The sequence below is a fragment of the Chaetodon trifascialis genome, chromosome 20 (genome assembly GCF_039877785.1).
Source record: "Chaetodon trifascialis isolate fChaTrf1 chromosome 20, fChaTrf1.hap1, whole genome shotgun sequence".
NCBI lineage: Eukaryota > Metazoa > Chordata > Actinopteri > Chaetodontiformes > Chaetodontidae > Chaetodon > Chaetodon trifascialis.
The window spans coordinates 20,707,369-20,735,169 of NC_092075.1; the positions used below are offsets into that span (position 1 = coordinate 20,707,369).

Below are 27,801 nucleotides of genomic sequence, written 5' to 3' on the forward strand. Positions count from 1 at the left end.
ATTTTGTTACTTCATTTAAAAGTTTCATTCTCAAAACCATATTACATGCTGTAGTCCTTACACAAAAACCATCCGCAGACACTGAAATTAAAATTCAGTTAGTTTCTAGGACATGGGGACTTATTTAAAGGTTGACATCAAGTGTTCCCAAAATATCTCTGTAAGACTTTCTAAAGATGAGATTCTTTTCTTATTGTTGCACGATGCTAAGTCATAATTAGGAAATGTGACAGTCAGAACTGAAAGAATCGTCTGAATTTTTGATGATGACATTGCACTTCCACTGAAATATGCCACTCTGTATGTAAAGCTATTAAGTGTACAGAATCATGGCAGTGCTGTGTGAAACATTCACAATAGAGCAGTTTTACAGGGTTTAACCCTTGTTCAGTCACTTCAACAGCAGATTGTGTTTTTGCTTTGTTCCTCACCTGCTGTGTGTGGACGCATGGGGATACGTAGTTCAAATTCAAGTAAAATTAGGCTAGTTACATTAGCCTAAGCAGCACAGAAACATACACATTGGCACAGTGTGTAAAGCAGTGAAACAGTTGAACAATCAATAACCTGTTTGTTAGAAAGAAACTATCGCTTTGATCCGTTTGGTTCACAAAAATGCAGCAACTGAAGAACACTGAAGAAAAATCATGAAGAAAGGAAATCATGAATCCTCTCCATACTCACAAGTATGCTGTAAGAGACAAGGGACAAAATCCACAGTTCTCATTCTGTGCAGAAATGCATTCTTAAGTTCAGATGTGGGAAAATATGGCTTTAACAGTCTGAATTAGTCAAATCAAATGGGTAGGTTTCTTCTACGAATGATGTCTTTTAGTTTAAAAAGATGAAGTGAGCCACAGAGAATCTACTGTGCTGAGAGGGTGCAGGGCTTTTTTTTTTTTTTTTTTTTTTTTTTTTTTTAACCACAACACATTCATCAACCCCGTCCCGACTTTCTCCTTTAGCTATGTTTGCTCCTCACTGCTGCAGCTGCAGAAGTACAAACAACACAGCAGAAATAATAGTATTTTTAAGCAATCACAATGTTCTTAGGTTACCTGAAAATGAAATGTCACAGGTCACAGAATACAGAGTGGCACGGGAGGCAGGCTGAGGAGGAGCAAGTTCTTACTTTCACAGGGTGGACACAAGATACTTTTTTAAGCCAGGGACTTTGTTGTGAATACACTTCTGCAAATATTGCACTTGGGAGTTGTTTGGTTGTCTTTGCTTGAGTATATCCACACTTTGGTTTGTTTAAGTCAAGGTCAGTCTAGTTAACTGTGAACTGTGTGTTAGCATGTGTTAGCATATGTTAGCAGCTTTTTTTCCTTTTTCAGATGCGAGTGGTATGATCCAATGGAGAAAACAAATGAAAGATTTGACAAGGGATTTGTTGGCCACAGAGCTCATTGCATCCAGAAATTTCACAAACTTAAAACCACATACAAAATGGAACTGGACTTTCTAAACCCAGCATTCGTATTCCCCACAGTTTCCAAACCTCCTCCCAGAACAAAATACCCAATTAATTTGGCTAAATGATACTTATCCCGTCACATCGCTGTGAGGATTTGTGTAACTTTGTAATTTCATCAAATGACACACACAGAATTTTGCTTGTCCTAAAATCACGACTGTATGGACTGGCCATATCTGTGTATGCGGACACCCAATGTGGTATGAACAGAACCATGTTCACATGTGGCATATCAGGACCTTACGTCAGCTGAACCTCACGGTAGCTTCACTTTCGCATAACTGCACAGGGCTGTGGATTTTGTCCCCCGTTTTTACAATGTGGTCACTGTTCGAAGGGATGCCAGGTCACAGCAGTATGGACGGAAGGAATGATAATGGTAACCATGGTGTGCACATACACCATCATATATATTATATATATATGGCATGGGAGTGTTGTATTAAGATGGACTTGAAAATATCTAAAACTATACTTTAAAAGTACCCTGTTTTTTCATCACCAGTTACAGTGTATCTACATTTAGTGTTTCTCAATAATATGCTCTGAATCTACCGAGATAACACAGACTGACTCAATGGATGTGACAAGATCTCATTGGTTGTGAACCGAATCTTGGAAAATAAGCCAGCTCTGCCACCCAGTGACATGAGACACGTTCAATTCTATTCTGCCAATTCTCTGTGATTTCATTTAAATAAGCGAGTAGTAACAATAATAATAATAATAATAAAAATTGGTGTGGAAACACATTGCTCAGCAAACACTACCACTAATACTACTTTGTCATGTGCCAGTATGGCGTCAATGTCAGAAAATAACTGGCCAATCAAAAAAAAGATTTGCTCCATGCTAAATCATTCACAAGCTTTGGACTAAGAAGCAACAACAAACTGCCTGTCTTTGTTTTTGTTGATTGTAACACACCATAACAAAGTCTGAAAGCATTTCCTCTGTTACAACATTCAAAAAGCAGATTTTTTGTCTTTCTGCTGTTGTTTGTTTCATGACCTTTTGAATTGCTGGCAGCATTTTTCAGTGGAATAGCCTGAATCCGTACTGTGTCAACTGCTTTGTTTTCTAAACATTGCTTTATGGCACTACTAGTGGTAAACAACTTCACAGGGTACCTTAAAGTTTTAAGAGACTTCTTGGTGGGTTGTTGGCTTGACGGAGGTGACTCAGGTGTCTCCGCTGATATCATGCTCGACCGACCTCAGCACCACCGCAATGCCTTAATGTGGATTTTCTACCTTCAAAATGGTGGTACGTGTGAGGCACAATTAAGAGCCTCATTTCAATGAGTGATGACACAGATGACACAGCCATGTTTTCTACAGTCACTGTCAGGTTCACTGCTGAATGAGAAAAGATGAAGACAGCATATAGCCAAGGCATTCAAACGTCTTATGAGTAACCTCCCTGTGTGCTGTGTTGATTAATCCACTGAGACAAAATAGACCATTTCTCTTCAAAGGTTTCATATGACCCATTGTTTAAAATCCTAAGAATGTGCCATAATCACACTCTTCCAAAGCATCCTGCATCAACACTGTCATACTCGCTTGCCAGTTTTAGGTAAACCTAGCTAAAGCTAATGCAGTCCAGTACAAAATTCTTGCATTAAACCCTACCTTCATGAAGGTTATGGTGTTCGCTGTGGTTATTATAACCTTAATTAAAGCAGAATCTGTTGCAGGACCGTTGTGTGAGACGGCATTAGTTTTAACTAGGTGCACCTAACAAACTGGCAACTGAGTGTAGGTAATGTTAAGGTTTTGCTATCTGGATTCAAGGCAGAAGGGCATTGATGTGTTTTTAAAAATCCAGACTGGGCTATTTCATTTCTACATCATCATTATTTAATTTCCTGAATGTAAAATGTTTATGTACAGTACATTAAAAATGTGAAGATTTCTTTTCATATTGTTGCGTTAAATCTCTTAAAGATGGAGGAAGCAAAGATGTAGCATGTAGCTTTGATTTGTTTGTTGGTTGTACATAACCAACCTGTTGAAGCTGTACAAATCCATTGTAAGGGATAGAGCTTAAATTCAGAGGCAGTGAATGAACAAGAATTGATGGTGACTTGGCAGCCAAAACTCTGTCCCAAAAGTCTTTTCCTTTGTCCTACAAAAAGAACGAGTTTGTTTTTGCTCGTGGACTCTCTTTGCTCATGGAGGCTTCCAACTAGAGACATGTCTTCCCGGTCGTTTTCTGCTTGTCACTCTCGTCTCCTCCGACTTGACTTTCCTGTGAGCCTCCGCTTCTGTTTAGCCTGATGCTGTCTGTGTATGACACTGTCAGGCCTCGTTTATGCATCTGTCTGTGCATATACACAGACAGACAGGTGGCTGAGCAGCTTCACTCTGTCTACTGGCCAGTCTTCTTCTCTTTCTGGAAACTGAAGCTGGTCCGGCGGCTTAGTTTCCGCTGCTTCTGGGCAAAGTAATCAGCCCGAGATGTGCTGGCTCGGGACTCGAGGATATAGTTCACCTGAAAAGAAACAGGGTAAAGAGCATAATACTTTATGCCTGAAAATGTTTATTTGGTAGATACAGCTTTATGTCTGACATTCACAGGCTTTTACTGTGGATAAAATTAAAGAAACTGGTTGTCAGGGGGTCAAAGTAAGCTCTTACTGATGCACTGAAATATGATATTGCCTCGCAAAATATAACATCACAATCTCATTTTTTATGGGCAATCACTGAAGTTTACAGGGTAACATTCTTCATAAGTTGTTACAAAAATTAGTAACTCATGCTTGTAAATGAATATTTTTTGTACACAAGTTAAAGTAGTAATACATTTTTGGCCATGAGGAACATGATCTGAGGAACTCATATGGTATAGATGAAAAAAAGAGTGGTTTAATAAATTGTAATGGATTACATCATCAGAGGCAGTTACATGCTCACTTTTAGTGGCGAGTATGGGTATAGCACCTCAAACAGTGGACCTGAAATTTCCCATAATGCAAATGATAAAAAGTCTCTCCATGCCTGGTGAACACTTGTCCGTCAAACTCCACACATCCAGGATGCTGACATTAGTTTCTCAGACCGGTCTTCCAGACACACAGAGGACATAACACTAGGGATGGGTACTGAAATCCAGTATATGTCCCAGGGCTACATTATTAAAGACTGTAGCATGGATAAGCACTGGCATTACTGGTTACGCTCTCTATCGCTCTCTCTCTCTGTCTCTCTCTCTCGCATGGTTCTCTTACTGTTATTTTTTAAGACAAAGACAAAAATTTGAATTATGAGCTTGACTAGTTTTTTATGCAGAAGTGTAAACTGTTATAACTTTGTCCTTAGAAAAGAGAAACAGGGCACACAGTGCAGACATCGAGCCAGAACTCACCTTTAGCACTATTTCATTGACAGTAGCAGCATCAGACTCAAAGTAGAGAGGCTTGTAGTCATGGTTGCTGAGATAAGTGAGCTTAAATATTGCATGACCTGCAAGACACAGAGGAAAACCATGTTTGATGAGACACAAATGGACAGAAATGATGCACTGATCACACATATCACCCCCTCTCTCCCTGTGTACAAATCGTAAGTCATGTCTTTGTGTGATCTGAGATGTAAATACATAAGTGTTAGATCTCATCAGAGCTGAGGAAGAAGACTGGCTGCAGGATGTGAACAGGATTTTAAAAAAAATGAAAGAAAATTTACACAAAAAAAGCCATCTGATTCTTCATGGAACACACATTTGTTAATAAGATTAAATAAACTGTCAACTTAATTTGGCATGAGAGAGGACGGCCTATAATAAGAAAAAGACTGGCACGACACTTAATATGAAAATAAGTTGACATGACTAAAAAGGCAAAATGGACATTCACAGGATATGAATGTATTCATGACTTCATTGGCTGTCAGCTTTACCATGAAAAAATGTAATCCAGTTACCTCAGACAGAGCCTGTTGACTAGAGGTGGCCAAGCTGAACCAAAGGATCGGATTATGGGCCAATCCGCACATATTTTAATGGGCTGGCATCCTCTAAAATAAACCAGATTAAATACTGATCCTTTCTTTACTGTGTTTCGTCCACCTCAGCCTGCTGGAGAGGCAGCTTTACCAGTTTCCTGCTCTGCTTTACCACAGAGTATAACTCTGACTTCTGACACAACAGTCTGCAAAATACACAGATTAATATTGCTCTAATTCCAATGAATCTTTTCTCTCCCCTCGTGAATATCAAATCGAACACAGTATGACCAGACAAGCCAAACTGTTCTTTTTCATTTGGCTGTTCTGCCGTTTTCAATAATATCTTAAGGTGTTCATCAGTAAGAGTTGATAACTGAGAAACTCTGCCTGCTGAAGAAGACTGGAAGACACCGTGGAAAGTTCCAGAACAGCTACCAAGCGAACAGGAAGTCTTTAAAATACTCAGGAAAGAATGCAAATGTAAAAATGGGCTCAACTCACTTCTTCTTCTGTGAAATGTCATGCATTAAATAACACAACTGAGTCTGCACACTGTGACTTCTGTAGGAAGTTATTATTATATTATTATTATTACTACTCAATGCACGGATGTTCTGGACTGAGCCACTGCTCAGTGTGCTAATTGTAAAATACTACTACTACTACTACTATTACTACTACTACTAATAATAATAAACTTTAGACAGTGTTCTGATAGTTGTTTATCAGGTCACTGCTTAGATTGATCTGAAAATCATCTGCATAAAAGTGTACACTGATATTATGTCTCTGTATAAGGTGGCCAAGAGGGAGCCTTTAAATGGAAAGGAGGATTGGACCCAGCACCAAGCCTTGGGGCACCCCACACTGAACACTTGTTGCAGCTGACCTGGTATCAGTGATGCCAAGGCTGAAATTAGGCAGGACCTAAACCACTGCAGAACAGTGCCACTGATACCCACCCATGTTCAAGAAGATATCACTGTCAGTGGTTTCAAATGCTGCGCTTAGATTCAAGAAAACAAGGATGGATTTATGGCCTGCATCTGCTGGCAGCAATAAGTCATTCAAGACCTTAAGAAGCACAGTTTCATTACTATGTTTTTTTTTCTTCTAAAACTGGACTGCAATTTCTCGAAGATAATGTTTTCATGAATAAAAGCTAGCAGTTGATCTGCTACAACCTTTTCAAAAAATGGGAGCTTAGGTATAGGCCTAAAATTGGTAAGAGGATCAGAGGAATCAAGAGATGGCCTTTTTCAAAATGGTTGCACAGGAGCAGTTTTTAAAGATACAGGAAGGCAATCTGGCGAGAGCAGTTTAAAACTTGCAGAATAGAGGAAGACGCTGTTAACAACACCCTTTAGATATTTGGGGAGAACATCTAATCGGCAGGTGGAGGTTTTCATTTTCTTTTCTTTACCAAATCAGTTAATATAGATGGAGAAATCAGATTAAATGAACAGAGGGAAACTGCTCAGGGCTCCCCAAGAGTAGCTGGAGAATCCAGTGAAGAAATGCAACTTCTTATATTTCAGATGTTCACAGAAAAGAAGGAAAGAAATCCTTTGCATTTCTGAGGGATGGCTTCTAATATCTGGCCCAAGGGAGGATCAGTGACACGGCTCACAATGTTGAACAAGATTTTTGGGTTGGACTCATTGTCATCAATTAAAGCAGCAAAATATCAAACCCTAGAATTTTTAACCTCTGTGTTAAAAGCACTGAGTAGAGACCTGAGAAGTTCCAAGTGAACTGTGATTTTGATGATTTCCACAATTGCTCCACCTTGCAGAATTTTTGCTTCAGCACCCAAATATTTTCTATTTGGGGTATTGAGAGGCGGCTAGAGTTGTGGGGTTTTAAAGGGAGTGATTTCATCTAAGAGGGAGGAACACATACTATTAAAATGACTCAACAGGTCACATGCAGAGAGAGGTAAGCCAGAGAAATTAGCTGGAATGAAGAGGGCAGTACTGAATTTAACAGCAGAGAAAGAGTTAAAAATTCCAGATCTGCTTTTGGAGACAGGGCTACAGGCAACACAAAGCAACACTAGAGGCTGTCATTTTTTGGGCAACCTGTGGGTCAATGGATCTAATTTAATGCACCACCTAGGTGCATTAAATTAGTGACACAAATCAAACACACCCAAGATGTTGTGTGACCAACAGGCACACACTAGGATTGGCTAAATGCTAAATGCTAAAATGCTCACAGTAGATCCTCTAGCTGTGACTTCTGTACTGAGAAAATTCTTTCAGTGAGGTGTCTGAAGCATTTCTGCTGTTTATATTTCAATCACATTTGTCACTGCAGAGCCTCAAAATGTTCAAAAACTTTGAGGAGCACAGAGGGGACAAAGAAGTTGAACAAAGAGCATCAACAACCAGGCTGCGTTGCATCATTATATATTCATAATTGGTCATCAGTGGTATGCACTGGCTACAAAATCTGTCTCTACAAATTGAATTTATTGTTGTTTGGACATCAGGGCTCGGTGACGTGATGTTGTTCTACTAGTGACTGACACTGAGTGGAACTGTAGCCTAAAGGTGTTCTTTAAGAGCAGCACCATAAATCACCAATAATTTCCAAAATGTAACGCAGTAACGTTAACTCAGAGTACACTTTAACCAACTTAATTTCTACTTTCATCAAGGTACGTAGATTTTAACAATACTACTTTAAAATTTGTTTAACAGTACTTATACTTGATTATATTACAGTACTCTTTCCATTTCTGTGTAAAAGTAATCTGAAAAGGATAGTGGGAATATTAAATCAAAATCACATTGTCTAGAGACTATCTCCATCTAAAAAAAAAAACAATACAGGAATTATCCGGGATGGGAGTCACTATTCCAGAATGGGGATGGGACAGTATGGACCAGCTACTAAATGACCTTGAGGTTGAGGTTCTATCTCTAAAGGACAGATCATGGTCAATCATGTCCACAGATCACGTAGAACCAATCACTTCTACATTGTGCAGGCGATCCATTTGTATATGTGTGCAAACATGAATTGAGGAAGAAAAGGGATTACATGAGGGAGGGGGCCTCTGCTGCAAATATAATGTACAAAGCGAAAATGAAGCTCCTGTTTCTGTGGTCCACTCACTGGGGCTTCTCTCCTCCACATGATCACAGGCACAGAGGTGGTCCGAGTCGATAGAGATGGGTTTCTGCCGAATCCAGAACTTAGTACTGGCCTTCTGATTGGTGACAGGATCGATCTCCACTTTCTCTCCTGAAATGCCTGCAGAAAAAGTTGCGTATCAGTTTATGAATAGAAACATATGTCATACACATAATCACTCACTGACTGTTGGACTACAGAGAAGAGCACCTGAACCTGTGTTTAAATTGTATAATGGACAGACTTAACTGCTGCATTTTGAGAAATGTCCAATTGCGGTAAACTGCTTCTATTCTGTATCTTTTTAACCGAAATGCTATCATCTGTATTTTCTGGCTCAGATTCTGGGTTTTAAGCCTGTTTCATCAAAGGTAATAAGAGGTGGAAATAGGGAACACTGCTTCATGGGGCGTCTTGATGTGTAATTGACAGTTGTTAGTCTAATTCTAGTTGACAGGAGGTGATGTCCCCCTGTCTGTGGGTGGACAGTGCAGCACTGCAGCACTATGAGGTCAAATGTACATTTGGTGGATTTTTCACTATGAAGCTTCCACTAAGTGTATTCCAAGTGACATAGGAAGAGATGTGCGTGCAGCATGTATTGCAACCAGATGCGGATACCAAACAAACTAAGCTGTAAACTGTTTAGTTCAGGTGGAGGTCCTACAGCTCTTGTCAGAATTTTGTGGAGCTCAGATGGGTGAGGACTTTTTCTAAATAATAACGGCAGTTTGTTTCAGTGTTGGACCACATGTAACGTTCAACAGCTTGCTGCATTGTTAAATTGTCTCTTTCTCTTTCTTTCTGATTATCTGTTACACCTGCACACACAGATTGCAATGTGGAGCTTGTTTCATTTGGGGGTTGTTGAGGGGATCTGTGTACTGTTATTGATAATCCATCAGTGTTCAGCACAAACAAACCTTTCTTTTGTTTTCTTGTTGGGCTGAACTTGTTAAAGCTGCTCTGTTTTTAGTTCTGGTTGTTGAGGGCCCAAAGAGGTCTGATTTACAGTTTATAACTGTGAGATTCCTCCGTTACCTTTACACTATGGGGCATGTTTGTGTTGCCACAGCAACCCAGAACACAAGGCTTTGTTGTCTCCACGGCTGTAGTTGATTGTTTTTGTGTCTAATGTGAACAACCATACTGTCCTGGAGCCCAGACTTCTGTGAGGAAAATCATGAATTCTATGTTTTCTGTAACTTTAAATGCTTTGCATAATACATCACATGTACGCATTTCTAAATCAAGTCTCCTGTAACTTAAACTCAGTCACTCCCTTCACTACTGACTCTATAGATTTGTCCCACTGACTGTATTTGTTTGTATCGGTTTTCCATTATCTTGTTGTTGATTAATTACAATGTTGTTTAGCTGGCATGGCTGTAGACTCTTCTTGACTGTTCTACACAGTTCTTATTTTTCTTAGCAATTTCTAGCTAAATATTGTATGTGCACCCTGCTGATGGTACATCCTTGTGGAGCTGACATGTACTTGGAAATTCTTTGAAAAGCCTAGTTTCATTTGATCGTCACGGTTTAGTTTCCTGTTTTGTTGTTTTAAATGGTAATAAACAGCATGTGAAGGTCCCTGAAAAGGGGAACTTGACAGAATGGGGACACCTCAAGCTCCATCAAAGCCACCAGTGGTGACAGCTGTGTGTTTAAATTATAGAATATCACTCTGTTTTTGAATCTGATTATAGACTACACATTTGTGTTGAGTGCACTTCCATGATCTTCACTAAGGAGGTATGGACTATTGAACCAAACACAAAAGACACACAAGGTTTGCCAGCTGCCACTCACATCTTTGAATATGAGGATTGCAAATAAAGACACATGAGACAAACCCAGGTGTCAATCAAAGGCAGCATCAGTTGACTGGGAGTCAAACTGGATTGTTCATCCACATAGTAGTCTGGAAAATGATGAAAACTTGGACTGTGAACATTAATTTGTCTGATCCCATATGCAGCTAATGTTAGCATACCTGGCTAGCTTGCAAGCTGCAATAGTAACCCAAGACTTCTAAGGCCAAGAATCAGCATATCATTAGCTAACATTATGAGTTATATCGGAAAAAGCTTCACAAAAGGACTGTAACACCCACTGCGTAGCAGCCAGTCCCAGACACAAAATCAGAGTTGCCAGTCTGCTCACACTAACATTTGTGGTTCTGTCCTGCTCTGTGTTGAGTTGGGGAAGTTAAGATAAGTTTGCCAAACTCATCGGTCAGTACTCTTCCTCAAAGCTTTTCGTCTTGTCAGAGTGAAACCTATTGTTTGAAAATAATGCTTGTCCAAGCATATTTTCTTTACATGGTGCTAAGTTAGCATGATCTCATGTATACAGCCATCAGGTGCATATTTAGGACCATTTAGCAGGGTTTCATTTTAAAATGAGTCAGCCACAAACACTGAAAAGTGAGCTAAAAAATTAGACACTACTTTTGTCTTTTTATGTCTGGAATCAAGGAGCCATTGATAAAGAATGACAATGAATTTGGAGTGGTAAATCTGCCAAAAATATCACTGTAAATTGCACACAATCAATTATGCAAAGTCTTTGCAGACATTTTTTTTTACTTTTGGACCTGAAGAAAAATGAGTTTTACAGTCTGAAGTAAGCAGTGTGTACCTAGCTGGACATCTGTGGTGAAGCGCAGCTTGTGGATCATACTGATCTTGAAGGACTTATAATGGTGACTGCTCAACATGTCTTGAACTGTGGTGATGTCAATAGGAGGGTCTTCCTCTGAGCTCTCCTCACCCCTGGAGCCTGGAGACAGAAGGCAAACCAATTAAAAAACAAAAACGGATAAATAAAGTGCTGATTTTAACCACCATCCATAATCTATAACTGCATAATTAATCAAAATACAGTCACAATCTCAATTCAGTCCTCTACGAAGTTTAATCTTTACGTGATGATGATTCTGTTGTGTTTATATTAGCAGGGAGATCTATTGCATCAAACAAACACACCCACTTTTCCTTGAGCTGCATTGACAAATGACAAGGGTGTGTTTATTCAATGAGACAAACCAAACACAGGAAGAAGGGGCACGTCATCTACAGTAAGCAAGTTTGGACACACGAGGTGAGGTGAAGCTGGTGGAGCATAACTAGCTGGAGACATTCATTGAGAAGATAAGGCAGTTAGAGTGGTAGCGAAAGCCAACTAATCTACTGGGATTACTTACTGTTTTCTCTGACCAGGCAAAACTCCAGTGTGCTCTGGCTCTCCAGTGTGGAGTCCACGTCTACTGCAACGTTTGGCTCTGTCTGCTTCTCCAGACGATACATGGGCCCTGTTGGAGAATTATGGAGCCAGACGACAGCAGCACACCTTAGCTTTTCTTCTTCAAAGTTTTAGAGGTGGATGGGGGACAACTCTCATATTTGTCGATGCTGCCAAGCTTCATCTTAAGGGATAAGTCTTTTTTATTACATCTTACTTTCAGTTCAGTCTTTGGCCATCAGTCCATCAGTAATGATAAGACCATACTCCTGAACTTGGGCTTAACTGTTGGCTTGTTTCCAACCCATCTAATCATCTGACTGCTTATGACTGTTGACCTGTCTGACTTCACCATGTTCCAATTACTTTGTGTCTACGGTGCTAGGACTGGTTATGATATCCAGTATGTATAGTGGGTACAAAAATAGCATCCAAGTATTAATAAACCATTAAGATTTAAACTGAACGGACAGATTAAACATAATGCATATCCATGTAAATATGTAACAAGCACACATACTGGATAAATGACAGAAAATGTTTTTGATCCTTTTTTGGCCTGGAGTCCTCTTTTTCAGCGCCAAATTTCTCACAACTGGTTTGCTACCATGTCAGTTTGAGTTCCAGTTTGAGGAAAAGTCCCATCTCTATCATATTAACCACCAACACTTGGAAGTTGGGAGTCTAGGATGCTTTAAACCAACTAGTTTGTCTGATATGTTGTCCAACCACGTCTGAAGTCAAAAATGTTTATGCTGGTTCTAAATAGCCACACTCATGAGCAGGGTGAAATGCCTGCCATCATACCCTGGCTGCATCACACTGCCTGCCTGTGTGTAACTTTGTAGTCACTATTCAACACTGTTCAAAGACACAGCAAGCACTTTTGTTGAAGATCACTGTTTCCTTCAATGTTCATTATACATTTTGTTGTCTGATAACCACAGAAATCATGTTAATATGTCTTACAAATTGAACTTTGATTAGATGAGTGAAAAGTGAAAGGTTTGGACTTGTTGTACTCCGTCTGTGGGTTACCACTGCCCTCTGGCTGCTGTCACACTCATCAAAGACCAATGTCATCTGGGTCACTGCAGCTCTACTCCACCTCAGTCCCAACACTGGCTTGTATTCAGTGTGTGTGTATTCTCTCTCCCTGTCCATTATTATATTCCCAGATAATCTGTTTGCCTGTAATGCAGACCTACATCTTCAGGTCAGAAAGAGCAAGATACAATTGCCTATGCATAATAACAAAATACAAACGTAAAAAAAAATAAATGTATAAAACAGACTGTCTGAGGAGTCAGCCAAAGCAGTAGCCATTATTTTTCTTTGGTTTTGTTGACACTATTGTACAAGCTACTAGCTCAGGGAACAATGGTGCAGCCTAAGAAAATACATAAGAACTTTAACTTCACTGGCGCACTAGGAATGTGAGACATACTATTTGCTCTGCAATGAACGGCAGTGCTGCAATTTCGTATGATTCCCTGAAAGTGGACCCGTCGGATTCAAAGAAGGGCAGAGCTGGGCTGAAACATTTCTGTCCTTTCAAGGACAAGGAAATACATAGAAATGAAAGCAACAGGTCAATTAGGGAAGACTTCAGATGACATTTACCCTTTAAACAAATATTGCAGGTTTCTAAAATGTCATCCCGGTGAGTAAGAAAAGACCATGCCTCTGATGCCACCAGGAGAACCTCATCTAAAAGGTACATCGCACAAAAAGAATCTGCTGACGTTTGTTTGACAGAGGGACTGCAGTCCTGACTCTGCTTTTTATCTGACTAAGAAAACCAGAAAATCAGCTCACATACATTTATACATTTATACATTGTCAAAGCATCATTGAAACTTTACCTTGTTTCTATAGAGATATACTGAAATGAAATAAAGCTGCTTGTTATTGAGGTCTCCCCAGGGTTCAGAGAAAAGCAAACCTCAAAGTAAAATTGACTAGATTTCTGTATATCATGAATATTACCAATCAAACTCACATGTATTAAAGTAGCTACAATCAATATTATTATAATAGCAATTAATCAAATGACAGCAGGGAAACAATGTGTTAATGTAAAAGAGGTCACAGTATTCATTGCATTTATTCACGGCTGCACTAATTTACTAATTTGTGTATTTATTAGCAATTTATGTGTAGTTACTAAACATGAGACAAGAACTTAGTTGCAAGCTCCAGAATTGAGACTGAATTCATGAATTAATAAATAATTAATCATTTTCCCATGTTTAAGGGTGCTGCCCTGAGGTGAACTTAATGCCAGTTCAACTCTGTTATTTCATATAAATATTATTTCTCATACCCATAGTTGAGTGCAATCACTCTACTTCATCTTTTTGCATCGATTAACGCTGTATAATTTTGGTACCTCTTTCAGGTACATTAATCATATTACACATTCTGATATGCTTTAAGCCATTCTTGCTACATTATTTAGGTGTGAGGCACTACATTATTTGGCATGTCTTCGAGGCTTATCAATTATTATTACATATTTTGCTATCCTATATGGCATTCTTGCTACACAGTAAAGGAGCACACACACACACACACACACACACACACACACACACACACACACACACACACACACACACACACACACACACACACACACACACACACACACACACATTGTGTGTGAGGGGGGCAACATCCTCATAGTCCATATTGTACAGTATCTAGTAGAAATATACTGTGCAAAGATCAGGCATTTCCACTCACTTCCCCAGAGCCCTGGCAGCTCATTTGCAGTTCAAACACAGCCAATCATCTGAGTCCCAGCTATCACCTTCCTATCCAAATGTCACCACAGTTTGCCTGATGATGTGCACAAGCACCATTCAATAAAGCCTTATCTACTGGCACAGGCAACATCGTTTTATATTCCTCTGCAGCCTTCCAGCACATCATATTTCACAGCCTCTTGAAGTCAGCTATGTCTGCTCCTTTCATCCCCATTTTTGCCAGGGTCTGACACTATTCTAACACTATTTCTTCTTGGTGTTGGCTTCAGAATTTCCAAATTATGCTGTGATATTTTTGTGAATGTCTAAGTGTTCCAGATATCCTTAATTCACCACCTGATTAGGAAGGCATTCAAAGGGAGGGAGAGAAGAAAGCAGTCTGTTGTAAGCACACCTGTTCCAATGACTTCAAGTGTCATGTAACTGCATTTTGCTTTGTTTTTCTTTCAGATCAATATTGTCCTGCAGACATAAGTCTTATACACTGAAATACACACTATGTAGACAATACAAATCCACTGGATTATACCCCTGTGATAGTCATACAGGAGAAACGATATAGCTACATGTGAAAGAAAGAAGAATGTGCAGGAATTCATTTTCTTGTTTTGTTTTGTGACATTGTGGAACCCAGCAGCTAGCTTGCTCACATCATAGAAAGACTGATGCAAAGCCGTAACATTAGTGGTCGGCTGGGCAGTGAGGCCAAGGCTGCTATGGATCAGATGCCTGCTAAAACATGCAGGGCCTTTAGGAAGACTGGAGCTACAACAGAGAGTATCAGACACAGAGAATAGTATGAGGAAGTCTCTGTGATTTTTTTTTTTTAATTAAGGCAATCTAGCAGACACCTAAAATAAAAGAATTAACCTGAAAATGAGCATAATATGGCCTCTTTAAACCCCAAGGGGAAAGCAGGAGAGTTGAGGCAAAGCCACTGTGGGAGTTGAAAGGGACTAATGCATGCTGGTGTTCTAAAAACAACACAAAGTTAGTTATTGTAGTCTGACTCACTGATTTGGCCCACTTATCAACATGCTCAGCAGTTAGAGGAGCAGTTTGAAACAGTTTGAAAAGCTCTGGTCTAAAGCGGTAGAGAACATATACAAATGTGTTTGAAATGTGCCTTTAAAAACTCCTAGTTTAGACAGTTTCTTTCTGTAACATGTGGATTTCCCCTCGCGCTCAAGTCTTATCTACAGAACAACAAATAGAAAGATTTGAAAACAAAACTGCCTCTGGAGAAATAAGACATCTTGGTATGTTATGGTGTCATATCAATAACCAAGTATGTGATTCAGGGTTGCTGATCACATTCTGCGAATTAATCAGCTGTCTATAATGCTAGTGAGAAGACAGAAATCACTATTCAAACACAGCAACACTGTAGGACCTTGGACTGTCCTTGTCAAACGTGAATGTGTGTGAGAGAGAACAGGAAGAATCTGATTGTTTCGCGTAAATACAGTGAATGATCAATACTCGTCTAAATGTAAATGAGTCAATAGCCCTCCTCTGACTGTTTGTGTGCGAGGAAGTACACACATCTGTGTGTGTGAGTTGAGGATGGGAGGGATGGGTGGATTAGGTTACCATCTGGGCAGTTTGCCACAGACAGTAGGCAACAACCTCATCACCATATCTGAAATATGGATCCTCCGCTAATGAACAGCGGCTGGAGTCATCTCAGCACAGAACCAACATCCATGATGAGAGAGAGCCAAACAAACTAAAGACAAAACGAACTGACTCACTGATATGGAAGAAGATATCACTACTATCTGGTCAGTCAACAGCTTCCATGGTTACATTTGAGGGAGAGGGTGATAAAAGTGGCATTACCTGAGCCTTTCTGTGAGCCTTTCCTCTTTTTGAGTGCTTTCTGAAGAATTTCCTTCATGGTTACCTTCAGACTGTCCACAGGGATTAGAGAGAAACCATGAGCCGCATTTCTAAAAGGGAAAAGGTGGAAAAGGTTAAGGATGCCTCTGTAGACTTATCTCAATCATCCAGACAAAGAAAAAATGGTAAACAACACTCCACTGGACCCAAGAACAGTACAAGTGAAGGCATGCTTCATGTGGGGCTTGAGCTTCTGAGCAGTAAACTGGCAGTAATAGAATCTCCCTTTGTGTTGCACACACTGCCGAGCTCTGAGTGTGATCCTGATGTGTGTGTTATGAGTTTTCCAACTACTCTGTTTAGCTTTGACTACTGCATATCTCTTTGCTGTTATCTGGGGAGCCAATGCACAGACTAACAGTCACTATAATATTATATTGTGTGATATGAAAGATATGTAAAGACACTGTTGAGTAGCTTCAACATAACATTTGCTCCTATACAATGTGGTTGGAAATAATATTATTTGCTATGAGTTTAGGAAATGTACCTCAAAGTGAGAAATGACTGCCACACATACCACTGTGTATTTTGATTGGTGGCACACACGGTAGACAAAATCTAACAATTTTCACCCTTTTAGTGACTTTTCATTTGATCCTGATTTGCAAAGCACTATCTCTTTCACTATGAGCTCTATAATGAATCACTGATCATTCTTCTGACTTTTCATAATGATAAGTCATCACAGTAATGAGAGATTACTGTGATGATGGTTTACTGGTACATGTGATTAGTGTTATGGTTGCTTTAAATAGCCTCAGCTGTGTGTAATGATGTTCAGACGTTCTGATGCTTTTGGGGAACCTCGCTGATGAAACAGTGAGTTCAGTTGCACTTGCACTTCTTCTTTGCCGTTCTTGTCATTGACAGGTCTAATGAGTGGTGGAGCAGGCACAAGCATCGATATGCAAACAGATGTTTTACTATGTTTCTATGTCCACTTGAGGCTGGCTGTAGCAGTGGAAATGAAGCATGTGCACAATCACTGAGATTTATAAAACAGAATCAAGTGTATGCACAGCTTTAGAAATCTGATGAAAACAATGTGCATGCATGCATATTTCTGTCTTTGTTTGTACACATACAGTACCTTTAGTTGTGACCCTACAGAGTTTTATGCATTTGGCCCCAGGTCTAACAAATGTTTCAATTTCATAAGGAAATAAAAACAATTTATATAAGTACCAGATGAGTGTGCCAGGAAGCAGCACAACCCAACAAAGAAATGACTGACCTGAGCTGCACCCTGTAAAAAGTCCAATGATTTCTATGTATCTATTTACACAATCCACAATATGATCTGAAAATGTTTGCTTGTTTGCAATGAAAACCTGCAGGATAAGATTACCAGACCACTTGGACTGGGTATCATTTGAAAAGTGTGCAATACTACTCAATAACTGAGATTCAGAGCCAATAGCAAAACGATACTTATTTTACATACATATTGAGAAAAAATTTATATTGTATAAATGTGTTTCTACAAAACTTTGTTTAACAAAAAAAAGACAAAAATCACAAATATGCACTAAGTGTCCTCTAGACATAAGAACCAATATATGAACCTCCTACTGGCAAATTAATAGCAAATATTCCATATAGAACTTGTAAAAAATACATTTAGTTCAGCCCTAATATCTATTCATCTTTGCACTACTTGTACATACAGCATAAACCCAACATACCCAACATTGCAGCATGATGCTCTGTTATGTCGCCACATGCTCAAAATCAGGATAAACACAACATGCACATGTTCAGCCCTGATGATTATAAGCATACTTACATTCTGACAAACAGAGACTGTCTGGAAGCGAGGCCAGGTGAGGAGTATTTCTCCACCAAGGCCAGAGTGCTGAAGCCAAACTTATGGATTGGCTCATTAGAGTCCAGTGGAGGGAAGTCAGTGTCGACCTCGCCATCATCCTCAGCAATGTGGAGGCAGTAGGCGTTCACATTCTCGCTGTGGAGAGATGTGACAGACAGGTGAGCAAAGAAACAGAAGAGCTTGTTACTAATTAGAAATTGGTATTCAGTGAAACTGGTGTTAAAATCTATTTGTGCTTACTTGAGTTTGGGTTCTCGTCCCTCGCTTGTGTACTGCCAACAGATGAGCCCGATGAGGTCGTGGACGCGGGCGTTGGCGATGGTCACCACTGTCATTGGATGTACTTTCTCCTGAGCAATCTGCATTGAGAGGTAGACGTCTATCTTTTTTGTAGCCGTTGTGCCAATGTGGCCCTAAAAGGTGAAGAGACAGTGATTACATCATGCATATAAAAACCCTTATTACAGAGAGCACAAGGACAAACACTGACAGCATAAGAGACCTAAAACTGTACTGTACTGTATTGGTACTCTGACAGGGAGCTTTCTCAAATCGACGGTCGGACAGCAGTCATTGTCTGCTGTACTGCTATTTGGTTCCATTTTTTAAATTGATGATGTGCACACACACACACACACACACACACACACACACACACACACACACACACACACACACACACACACACACACACACACACACACACACACACACACACACAGCCATCCATACAAATTAAATAAAAGAAATACATAAATAAACAGGGGGAATGGGGGGAAGTTTAGACCCCTGGAAAGCTGTGGAGTAGCAGTTTTTTATCTTATGTGATTTATTGTGGGTGTTTATTTTGGTGCATTCCAAAAGCTTCCTTTCTTTTCATTTTTTTGAGTCAGTTACAATGAAATGCTTGTTTTTCAAAAGACAAAAGTAGAGCCAATGTACACCAATTATACTAAAATGTAATCATTATCACCATCAACATATCTCTTAATTATATATTTAGGAAAAATCAAAATTAAAATTGACATTTTCACAATGTATGATGTAAAACTATGAATAATCACAATCAGTGTTTTTGCGTTCCTAAATCTACAGTCCTGTGTGCTCATGAGACTGGAGGTTTTCTGTGTATTAATTCACAAGTTTTACATTATACATTATAATGTATAATGACATTATTATTGAAATAGACGATGAGTCTCCACTTCTTCCCTCTGCACAAAAATGGAGAAAGGTATCCAGAATATGGCATTTTTCCTTTGCTATGGTATGACACACGTAGTTAAAGTGGTTGGATCCTTTAATGTTGAATAACTTACCTTGCCATCAAATTTGGAGTATTCATTGAAGGGGTTGTTGAGCTGCTGAGGACACTGCTCCAGCCGCAGTGAAAGGGTGGATTTTGTACCTGTTGTCCGCGGCCTGTCTTTAAAGTCCCGTTTTTCAAACAGGGTCCCCAGATCCTCCACTGGACAGACAATATAAACAACATGCAAACACTTGGTTATTGTCAAGTACAGTGAAGTCAGTAATTACTTTCTTCATACTGCTTCATTTTGCTGCATGTTATTACACAAATCTGTACATCTAGGCATGAAAGCAACATCTCCTTCAGACATTTACCAGTTGTTTACCAGTTTAAGGAAAAGGTGGTTTGATTCCTTGTTTTATCCAGTGATTAACACAAAAAAGACAAATTTGCTATGGCTGAATTGTTTTTTTTTTCCTGCTTTGCTATCTCAGTGGGCATGCATAAAAATCTCATCCTCAGATTCTTCTTGCCACACCTTGCGGAGGTCCTGATCCCAGGCTGGGAAACACTACCCTTATGTACTGATTCAGTGGTCATAGAAAATTATGTAAACATTCAGATTGCTCAGCAGACTTTTCATTCAGAATAAACTTACACTTACAGTAATAAGTGAAAAGTTAAACATAAGATTTTGGGAAAAAAAAAACAAAAACAAAAACCCAAAGAGTAACAATTTTGATTAATTTAATATGCATTTTAAAAATGGTAAGACACATTACCTGACTGGGAAGATGTCCTCTCTTTCCACTGAATGTTTTTACACTTGATTTGGTTCTGTCGTTCTTTCCTTAACCTTTCAAGTCTTTGGGCTGAAAAGAAAGAGCAACTTTTTAGTTTCATTCACATGCAAACAAGCCAAAGACGCTGAAAATATGGTGGAATAGAAAAGTTCATCATTACATAAACCACACCATGGAAATACCACTATACTGTATACTTCGGTTCAAATGTGTATCTTTCATTGAGCCTGTGAGAGCAGTATGAGAATAAAAGGACATGACACACCCTTTACAGTAACACACACAAATATGTACAGTACACATACAAAGAAGAGCTACCGTCAAAGAGAAGTTGCATACTTTGCTAAAATAGTTTTTGTTCATCCCTCTGATCTTACCAGCAGCCCCAGGTTTCTCGCGGCTGTCTTGTCGGAGTCCTGATGAAACAGCCACCACAGGTCAGTACTCAATGTCAGGTCTGAAAGTCTCAGAGGATTGCTGCTTTGTAGCCACAACCCAGAACCATGACCAGCACTCCACCAAACTTAGCACAAAAGTCAAGGGAGCCAAAAGGAGACACGCCGTCTACCTTTGGACTCCCTCTATCACCAAAACCACATTTACCTTTCAAATAAAACAGTGGAATGTATCTTAAATTAGATTCACACTCTTTTCATTTGATTCAAACTTACTGTGTGCATTTTTTACAACACATCCCATTACACACCCACATCCCAACTTAAACACAGTACTCATTTGATGACTGATTTGATGATTTGATGTTGATTAGGACACCAAACCTTGAGAATTAAGAGGCTAACACAAGAACATCAGGTGACCAAGACTGAATTCAGACACCGGTGACAAAGAAAAGAGACCAATACTTATTGCCTGGTATATAGAATGCCTCATTAATTTGTCAATTAGGTGCTGGATGTTTTCTCAGTACACAAATCAAAACCAAAGTAGGGATGTCAATGCTTAATCGTTGATTCAGCAATTATGCATATCGGTCTGTAGGTTAATTTGCATACACACACACACACACACACAGTGTGATGCACTCCAGGCCAAGGCCATCACACAGTGAGTGTGCCAGTGTGTAACGGTGGTATGATTGAGACCCATATGCTGCCAATCAATGTGGTAGAGGGCGAGGGATTCAAAGCACTAGTTTGCTACATCAAGGCCGAGTACATTATGCCTTCAAGAGCTACTGTGACTAAATGCACTGAAAAATGGTTTGAGAAGGATGAGCTAAAAGTCAAGCTAGCCAGGGCTGACAAGCTCACTCTGACCACTGACTGCTGGACCGCTCTCACAAAGGAAAGCTACATCACAACTACCTGTCACTTCATCAATGCTGACAAGGAACAGGATTTCTGTTGTTTTTCGCCAGGAATCCCTCTTTAAGACTGTCATACTTAAGTCTCTGGTAATAATGTCCTTCCCGATTTAGATGTGAAAATATCTACATACTGTTGTCCCCCATTGCCTCTCTGAGTCTCTCAGCCCTCTCTCTTGCCCTTCTGTCAATTTGGTGAATTAAGGGTTAATTTTGACCAAATCCGAGTTGGTCATAATTGTTGAGCAGTGTGAGGATCAACCAAGAAGGTTTTGGTGAGCTTTATTTTTGTTTCCGTCAAGCTTGAATGATGATAGAATGATGTTTCTGTAAATGGACTCTGGTGGCTTTGGAGAGAACAATATGGCTGTTTCTGGTTCAACAAAAAGGGTCTTACTATTTTACAAAAACATCTATTTCTATAAGAATCTTTTCCTTGAGCCTGTCAGTGGCAAAAACAACAAACACTTAGTGGACCAACACTGACAGTGAGTAGCTGAACAGAGATCACATTGCAGCCCATTTAATGGCAGCAGTGCTCTCGTTCATGCTGGAGCAATTTCAAAAATTGTTGTCCCGACTAGCCACTTGGACACAAATACATAGCAGAACAGGATCCAAAAACACAGGATACGACTGACTGAGAAATGCTCCAAAGCTCAAAATTAACCAGTTAGTTACCAGTTAAAAACTGTCTGAGTATTGAAAGCAAAATTAACCGAAACTGACATCCCTAAACCAAAGGACCTTGATTTGCTATCTTTCATCCAAAATGTTTTCCATCTCTGTACTGGAGAAGAATGACTCACTAATTCATTCCAGGGCTCAAACATATGGTTGTCAAACATTTAATTTAATCTGGAGGACTCTGTTGAGAGCCACTTTTCTTGTGTTGGAAAAAAACACTGCATCTCTTCCCACGAGTGTAGATTTACCTGTCTAGGCAGTTGAGCGTACTGCGGCCACACTTACATCATAAAGAGCAAAACTAAAACTAAATAAAAGGTGTGACAACCACGAACATCATCAGATGTGAACTAATAAGACCAGTCCCAAAACTGTCCCAAATGAAAGAGAAGTAGAAATATAATCAAAGCTTGAAGCTGAAGCAGATAAAATGTACAGTACAGCGCAGACCAAATAAAAACAGCACACAAACACACACTTTGCTTCAGGACCAGCAAATCAACTTTTCAACTATGTTTCCTAAGTTCTGGGAAAGTTGTAGAAGTTCATGGATTAAAAATTCATGACATGAAACATCATAACTGACATTGATTCCAGTTGAAGATGTTATGTGAACAGTCACTTCTATAACATGGGTCTCTGGGAAGCTTCTTTTTGAACTGCATGAAGGCTTTTTGGTTGCAGCACTGCGATTGGCCACTCTTAATACATTTACATTGTCCAGCTTGTGATTCAAACTTCAGTCTGATGACCTGCAGTAATTTTTTTTGTCTCACATCAGCACCTGACTGACTGACTAATGGAGCCATTTGTCTCAAGTTTTCCCATTTTGTCATAATTCAAAAGGTTTTCTTTTTCCCTGGCATTGCAACACATTGCTCTGTTTAATCACTGACAGGTAAATGTACGACCTGATCCATCAATCAATCTCCCACTGAGCTGAATCAGACAGATCCTAACTTATCTCATTTTGGTATCATAATAATTTATGAGATGTTGGTTTAAATGAGTGTCTCTCAGGTGACTTTTTTGTTGGCTTTTTGATGTAGTTCCACTGTTTGTTTGGTCAAAAGGTTAAGAAGCCTGATATTACGAGTCATAAAATGTAATCATTTCTGAGTGGGGATGCTCTCTATTTCAGGCAAGGCAGGGTGCTACCACTATAAAACAGAGTAGAACCCTGAACAGAAGAAGCAAGCCTTCTTCTACTTTGACCATTTCTTGCAGAAGAATTGCAAGTATTTGAAAACTCACCTCCTAGAAATTCTAACATTTACACAACAAACTGCAATGTAGCCCCATGCTTTCCACTTGTGCAGCAGCAACCTACAACAGCACACAATTGCCTCACTAAACCACTGGCCCAGATTAGACACACAAACCACCTCCAAAAACAGCAGAACAGGCTTTCTGACTGCCCCCACCATAATGACAAGAAGGAGGTGCACCTGACAGAAAGCCTGTCCTGCTAACCAGCCAGAGCCTAAAGATGAGCCTACCTGTGTTGGAGCGCCGACGGATGCCAAAGTCCCAGCTGGAGGTGATGTCCATGGACTGGGAGAGGTCACAGGCATGATTGTCTGTCACGCTGCTGCCTCCCTCGCTCAGGGAACCCGACCCTGTTGACCCACAGCTGCTGCCAGGCACCAGAGCCAGCTGGCACTTCTCCAGATCCACATCCTGGTCTATTAGTACCATCTCACACATTCCTGTATCATCACTGGTCACATGAGACTGTCTGATGTGGGCCAGAATAATGGCTGGATTGTCCAAGAAAGCCATTTGCTCTGCTGTATCAAGAGTGGCTTAAGGTGTTGGATATTTTCTCTTTGTCTCACTCTCTTGTCTGTATGTCAGATGATCAGTTTCACTTCCTTTCAGTCTCTCTCTGAGAGTGTTAAAGTAGTGGCTGATGACAAGTGGAGAGCAGTCATCTTGTCCATCTCCTTTTCTTGCTTTTTCTTTCCACCCAAGGCACGACAGGTGCCTGTACCTGTCTGAAGTGAGACAACAGTTAGTGCATGAAGCAGGCTGAAAATGGTGAATTAGGCTTGAGTGTTAGAGGCAAATTTGTTGAAAAAAAAAAATTAAAAAAAAATTACAAATTAAAATCTAAAATTTACAATTAAAAATTATTCTGAAGCTCAGTTACTGATGACAGGCTACAACTGGGACCTGTTCATGTGATGATTTTGATGACTTAATGCTGAAGGAAGGACCACTACCGTAATTTCCCAAACTCACAATCTGACACTCATGTCTACTGTATGCCATCACTGACCAGCTGTGTGTGGAGGCGAGAGAGGAGTCAGGATTTAAACCTCTCACACAAGGTCTGTTTTTTTCATTCTTGACACAACTCCTTCTGGCACCATTATCCCCATGTTTAAACAATATGGTACCACTTCCCCCTCCCTCTATGACAGCCGACTTTTCATCCTGTCTTTGAACGATCAAGTGCAACACTTTTGATTTCAAACTGGTCTGACAACACCTTATACATAGCTCTGTTGGTGCATAACCTGACCTTTATTCCCTGCTATGGGTCAAGTTCTAAAAGTACTAGATGACTGAATTAATCTCAACCTATAATCAAGCCAAGAAATAAATATTACTTTGGTGGTAAACAACATATCTAAAAATCAAGAGCATATATTTTATTAGCTGCCTAAATCAAGTAGCAGAGTCTGATGAATACTTAGGCTCCACAGATTTTCAGTTCGTCCAATGTGGGTAACACTGGCCTGTGAACAGCCTACAGTCTGAATATACAATATGGACACTTTATGCATTACAGTGTAAATCTGTACAGTGAGTTTATGACGATGAGGGAGTCCACTATTCATGAATCCGGATACTTTATAGAATCATCTACCCTTCAACATGTTACATCATGTTTTTGTTTTTAATGTTTTAGATAATCACTATTATTTTGGCTAAATAATGTCGCTGGTCAGGGACATACAGGCTATTTGGACTAGCTTGGAGCCGGTCAATAATAATATAATGTTGAGGTGTGAATGTTGACGTTTTGTCTTTGACTGCTTAAATTCGTGTTAGTCATCACTGGACACTTGTATTGACCAGTAAACAGATGGTCTCTTACGTAACATAAACCTGCCTGTCCTGAGTATTTACACCGTGAATACAAAGCTGTTGGTAATTTCAACACGGAGATGGGAGCTTTGAGCAAGGGCAAAACAAACCCACCCCACGGCTTTACGTTAGCCTGACTGTTAGCATGCTAAGAGGAGCAGGATGCTGTGGCACACAGCAGCGCTATGACTTGGTCTAACGTTAGCAAACAAACACCAGACATACAGCAACATGCTGTAATAATTATATAAAGCTGTTTCCATCGTGTGAAAGGCTTTGTGCCATTTGTAAAAGTCAGTTCCTTCAAAAAGCTTCTCCGATTGATGTTAACTGCAGCTAAAGCTAAGCTGTAGTAGGATGTCAAGTTTGTCAAGTTTGCTTTGTCACTTGAAAGAAACCACTACATGTTGACAGTTACATAGTTAGCTCATCTAAAGCAAATGGCACTTCTTTACTACTAATGCCTAGTGATACTTTGAAATACCGAAACATAACTGGAGATAACTCCCAGTAGCTTTGACGTTAGCTAATGTAGCTATTGTGTTTCCCAGATGAACCTCGCAAACTAGCTAACTTAAAACTCCACTATTAGCCAAGTCAACGTCTCCCTGACTTCACCTAAAAGTAGTCACAAGGGTACTTAATATATAGACTATAAATACATTTAACTACGAATGTCAGTGCAAAAGGCACTGCTTGACTGTACTTAGCTGTAAGCTTGTTGAGGCTAACACCACTGCAGCTTTCTTTAGGCAGCTGGCTGTGGTTAGCTGCTATCAGAGCTTGCCAGAGTAGTTAGTTCATGACGGCGTCCCACCTTTAAAAATCACGTCCGACGAAGCAAAGAAATGTCCACAATTGTCCCATTTTATCCAGGCATATTCCCAGTGGCGATAGTAACTCTTTTCATTAGTAATAATACACTACAGCTATATCATAATGCAACTGCAAGTCAAGCCAGTCTGCTGTGCTCACCCTAGCGGTAGAAGCCTATTTTCGCTTCCGGTTCCCTTTCTTCAGAATAAAAGACGGTTTAGCTTTTGGTCAAATAGCCACTAATTACTAAACTTTTTATGCTAAGAATTGTTCTACATAAAAAGGATTGAATTCAAGGATAGAATAAAGCATAGTGTAGAAAGTGTAGAGCTGAAATGCTGGTATTTTGCTAGATGTAGGTGAAGCCAGATTAACCCTCTAAGGGGTCACAGGGCAAAAATGAACTGTGGATCTGTACTGCCTACCAGTTTCTCGTGATTATTGAGCATTGTGTATTATTACTTGTTAATTACTAATTAGGTTATGGTCACTTGATTAAGCATAAATTTATTTAAAATATATGTCATGTTAACAAACAAATACTTGATGACCAGCAACATATTTTTAAACTCATATCTAATAGCTCCCATTCTGTGTGAGGCTTTACTTCATTTTTGAGAGTCTGGTCCTGCAATAAATAAATAAATAAATAAATAAATAAATAAATAAATAAATCATCATATAATCAAAGATAAACAAACAATAAAATCAAAAGTGAGGTTCCGCTACAAGATAGGACCTAATGTAATAATACAGGTGTCACTCTAATGTCCCAATGATTTCCATTTTAATTGTGGCTTTGCATAGCTGTATGTAGAAATCCATCCATTATCTATACCGCCTATCCCTTTCGGGGTTGCGGGGGGCTGGAGCCTGTCCCAGCTACAATGGGCGAGAGGCGGGGTACACCCTGAACCGGTCGCCAGCCGATTGCAGGGCCACATGCAAGGACAAACAACCATTCACACTCACACTCACACCTACGGACAATTTAGAGTCATCAATTAACCTAGTGAGCATGTTTTTGGTCTGTGGGAGGAAGCCGGAGTACCCGGAGAGAACCCACGCATGCACGGGAAGAACATGCAAACTTCACACAGAAAGGGGATCGAACCGGCAACCTTCGTGCTGTGAGGCACGCGCACTACCCGCTGCGCCACCGTGCAGCCCCGTATGTAGAAATCCAGAAAGCTAAAACCACACACAGCAGGTCCTCAAAGTTGGCCATTCAGTGCAGCTGAGACTGAAATGAACACTGTATGCATTACGTTTGATGGTCGATGCACAAAAAGGTGTCACAACAGTTTGCACAGATAAAAATCCTTTGATGCAACCCTGATCCAAAAAAGTTGGAAGACTTTGTAAAACATAAATTATAACAGAATGCAATCATTGCAAACAAACTGTGTTTACTGGCAGCAGTTTTACAAACTATTCCTGAGCCCATGTAGTCATATCCTTTATACAATCATGTGTTCACAAAGTGGTGAACCTTTCTCCAT

General features: G+C 39.8%; 1 protein-coding gene across 2 annotated transcripts; it reads right to left on the minus strand.

The window, feature by feature from the left end:
• Window positions 1–921: 921 nt before the first annotated feature.
• Window positions 922–26,481, minus strand: mapkap1 (MAPK associated protein 1). 2 transcript variants are annotated; one of them, XM_070989207.1, is made up of 12 exons: window positions 26,301–26,481; window positions 23,887–24,384; window positions 20,356–20,445; window positions 19,644–19,792; window positions 18,565–18,737; window positions 18,283–18,459; window positions 16,434–16,543; window positions 11,783–11,890; window positions 11,218–11,358; window positions 8,557–8,694; window positions 4,853–4,950; window positions 922–3,976 (listed from the first exon to the last, which is right to left on the minus strand). In XM_070989207.1, the coding sequence occupies exons 2-12, from the start codon at window positions 24,167–24,169 to the stop codon at window positions 3,854–3,856; spliced, it is 1,590 nt and encodes a 529-aa protein (XP_070845308.1). In that variant the 5' UTR covers window positions 24,170–24,384; window positions 26,301–26,481; the 3' UTR covers window positions 922–3,853. The 2 variants fall into 2 exon arrangements, with proteins under 2 accessions (XP_070845308.1, XP_070845306.1); XM_070989205.1 differs by lacking the exon at window positions 26,301–26,481 and adding an exon at window positions 20,754–20,792 and having other exon boundaries at window positions 23,887–24,301.
• Window positions 26,482–27,801: the final 1,320 nt, after the last annotated feature.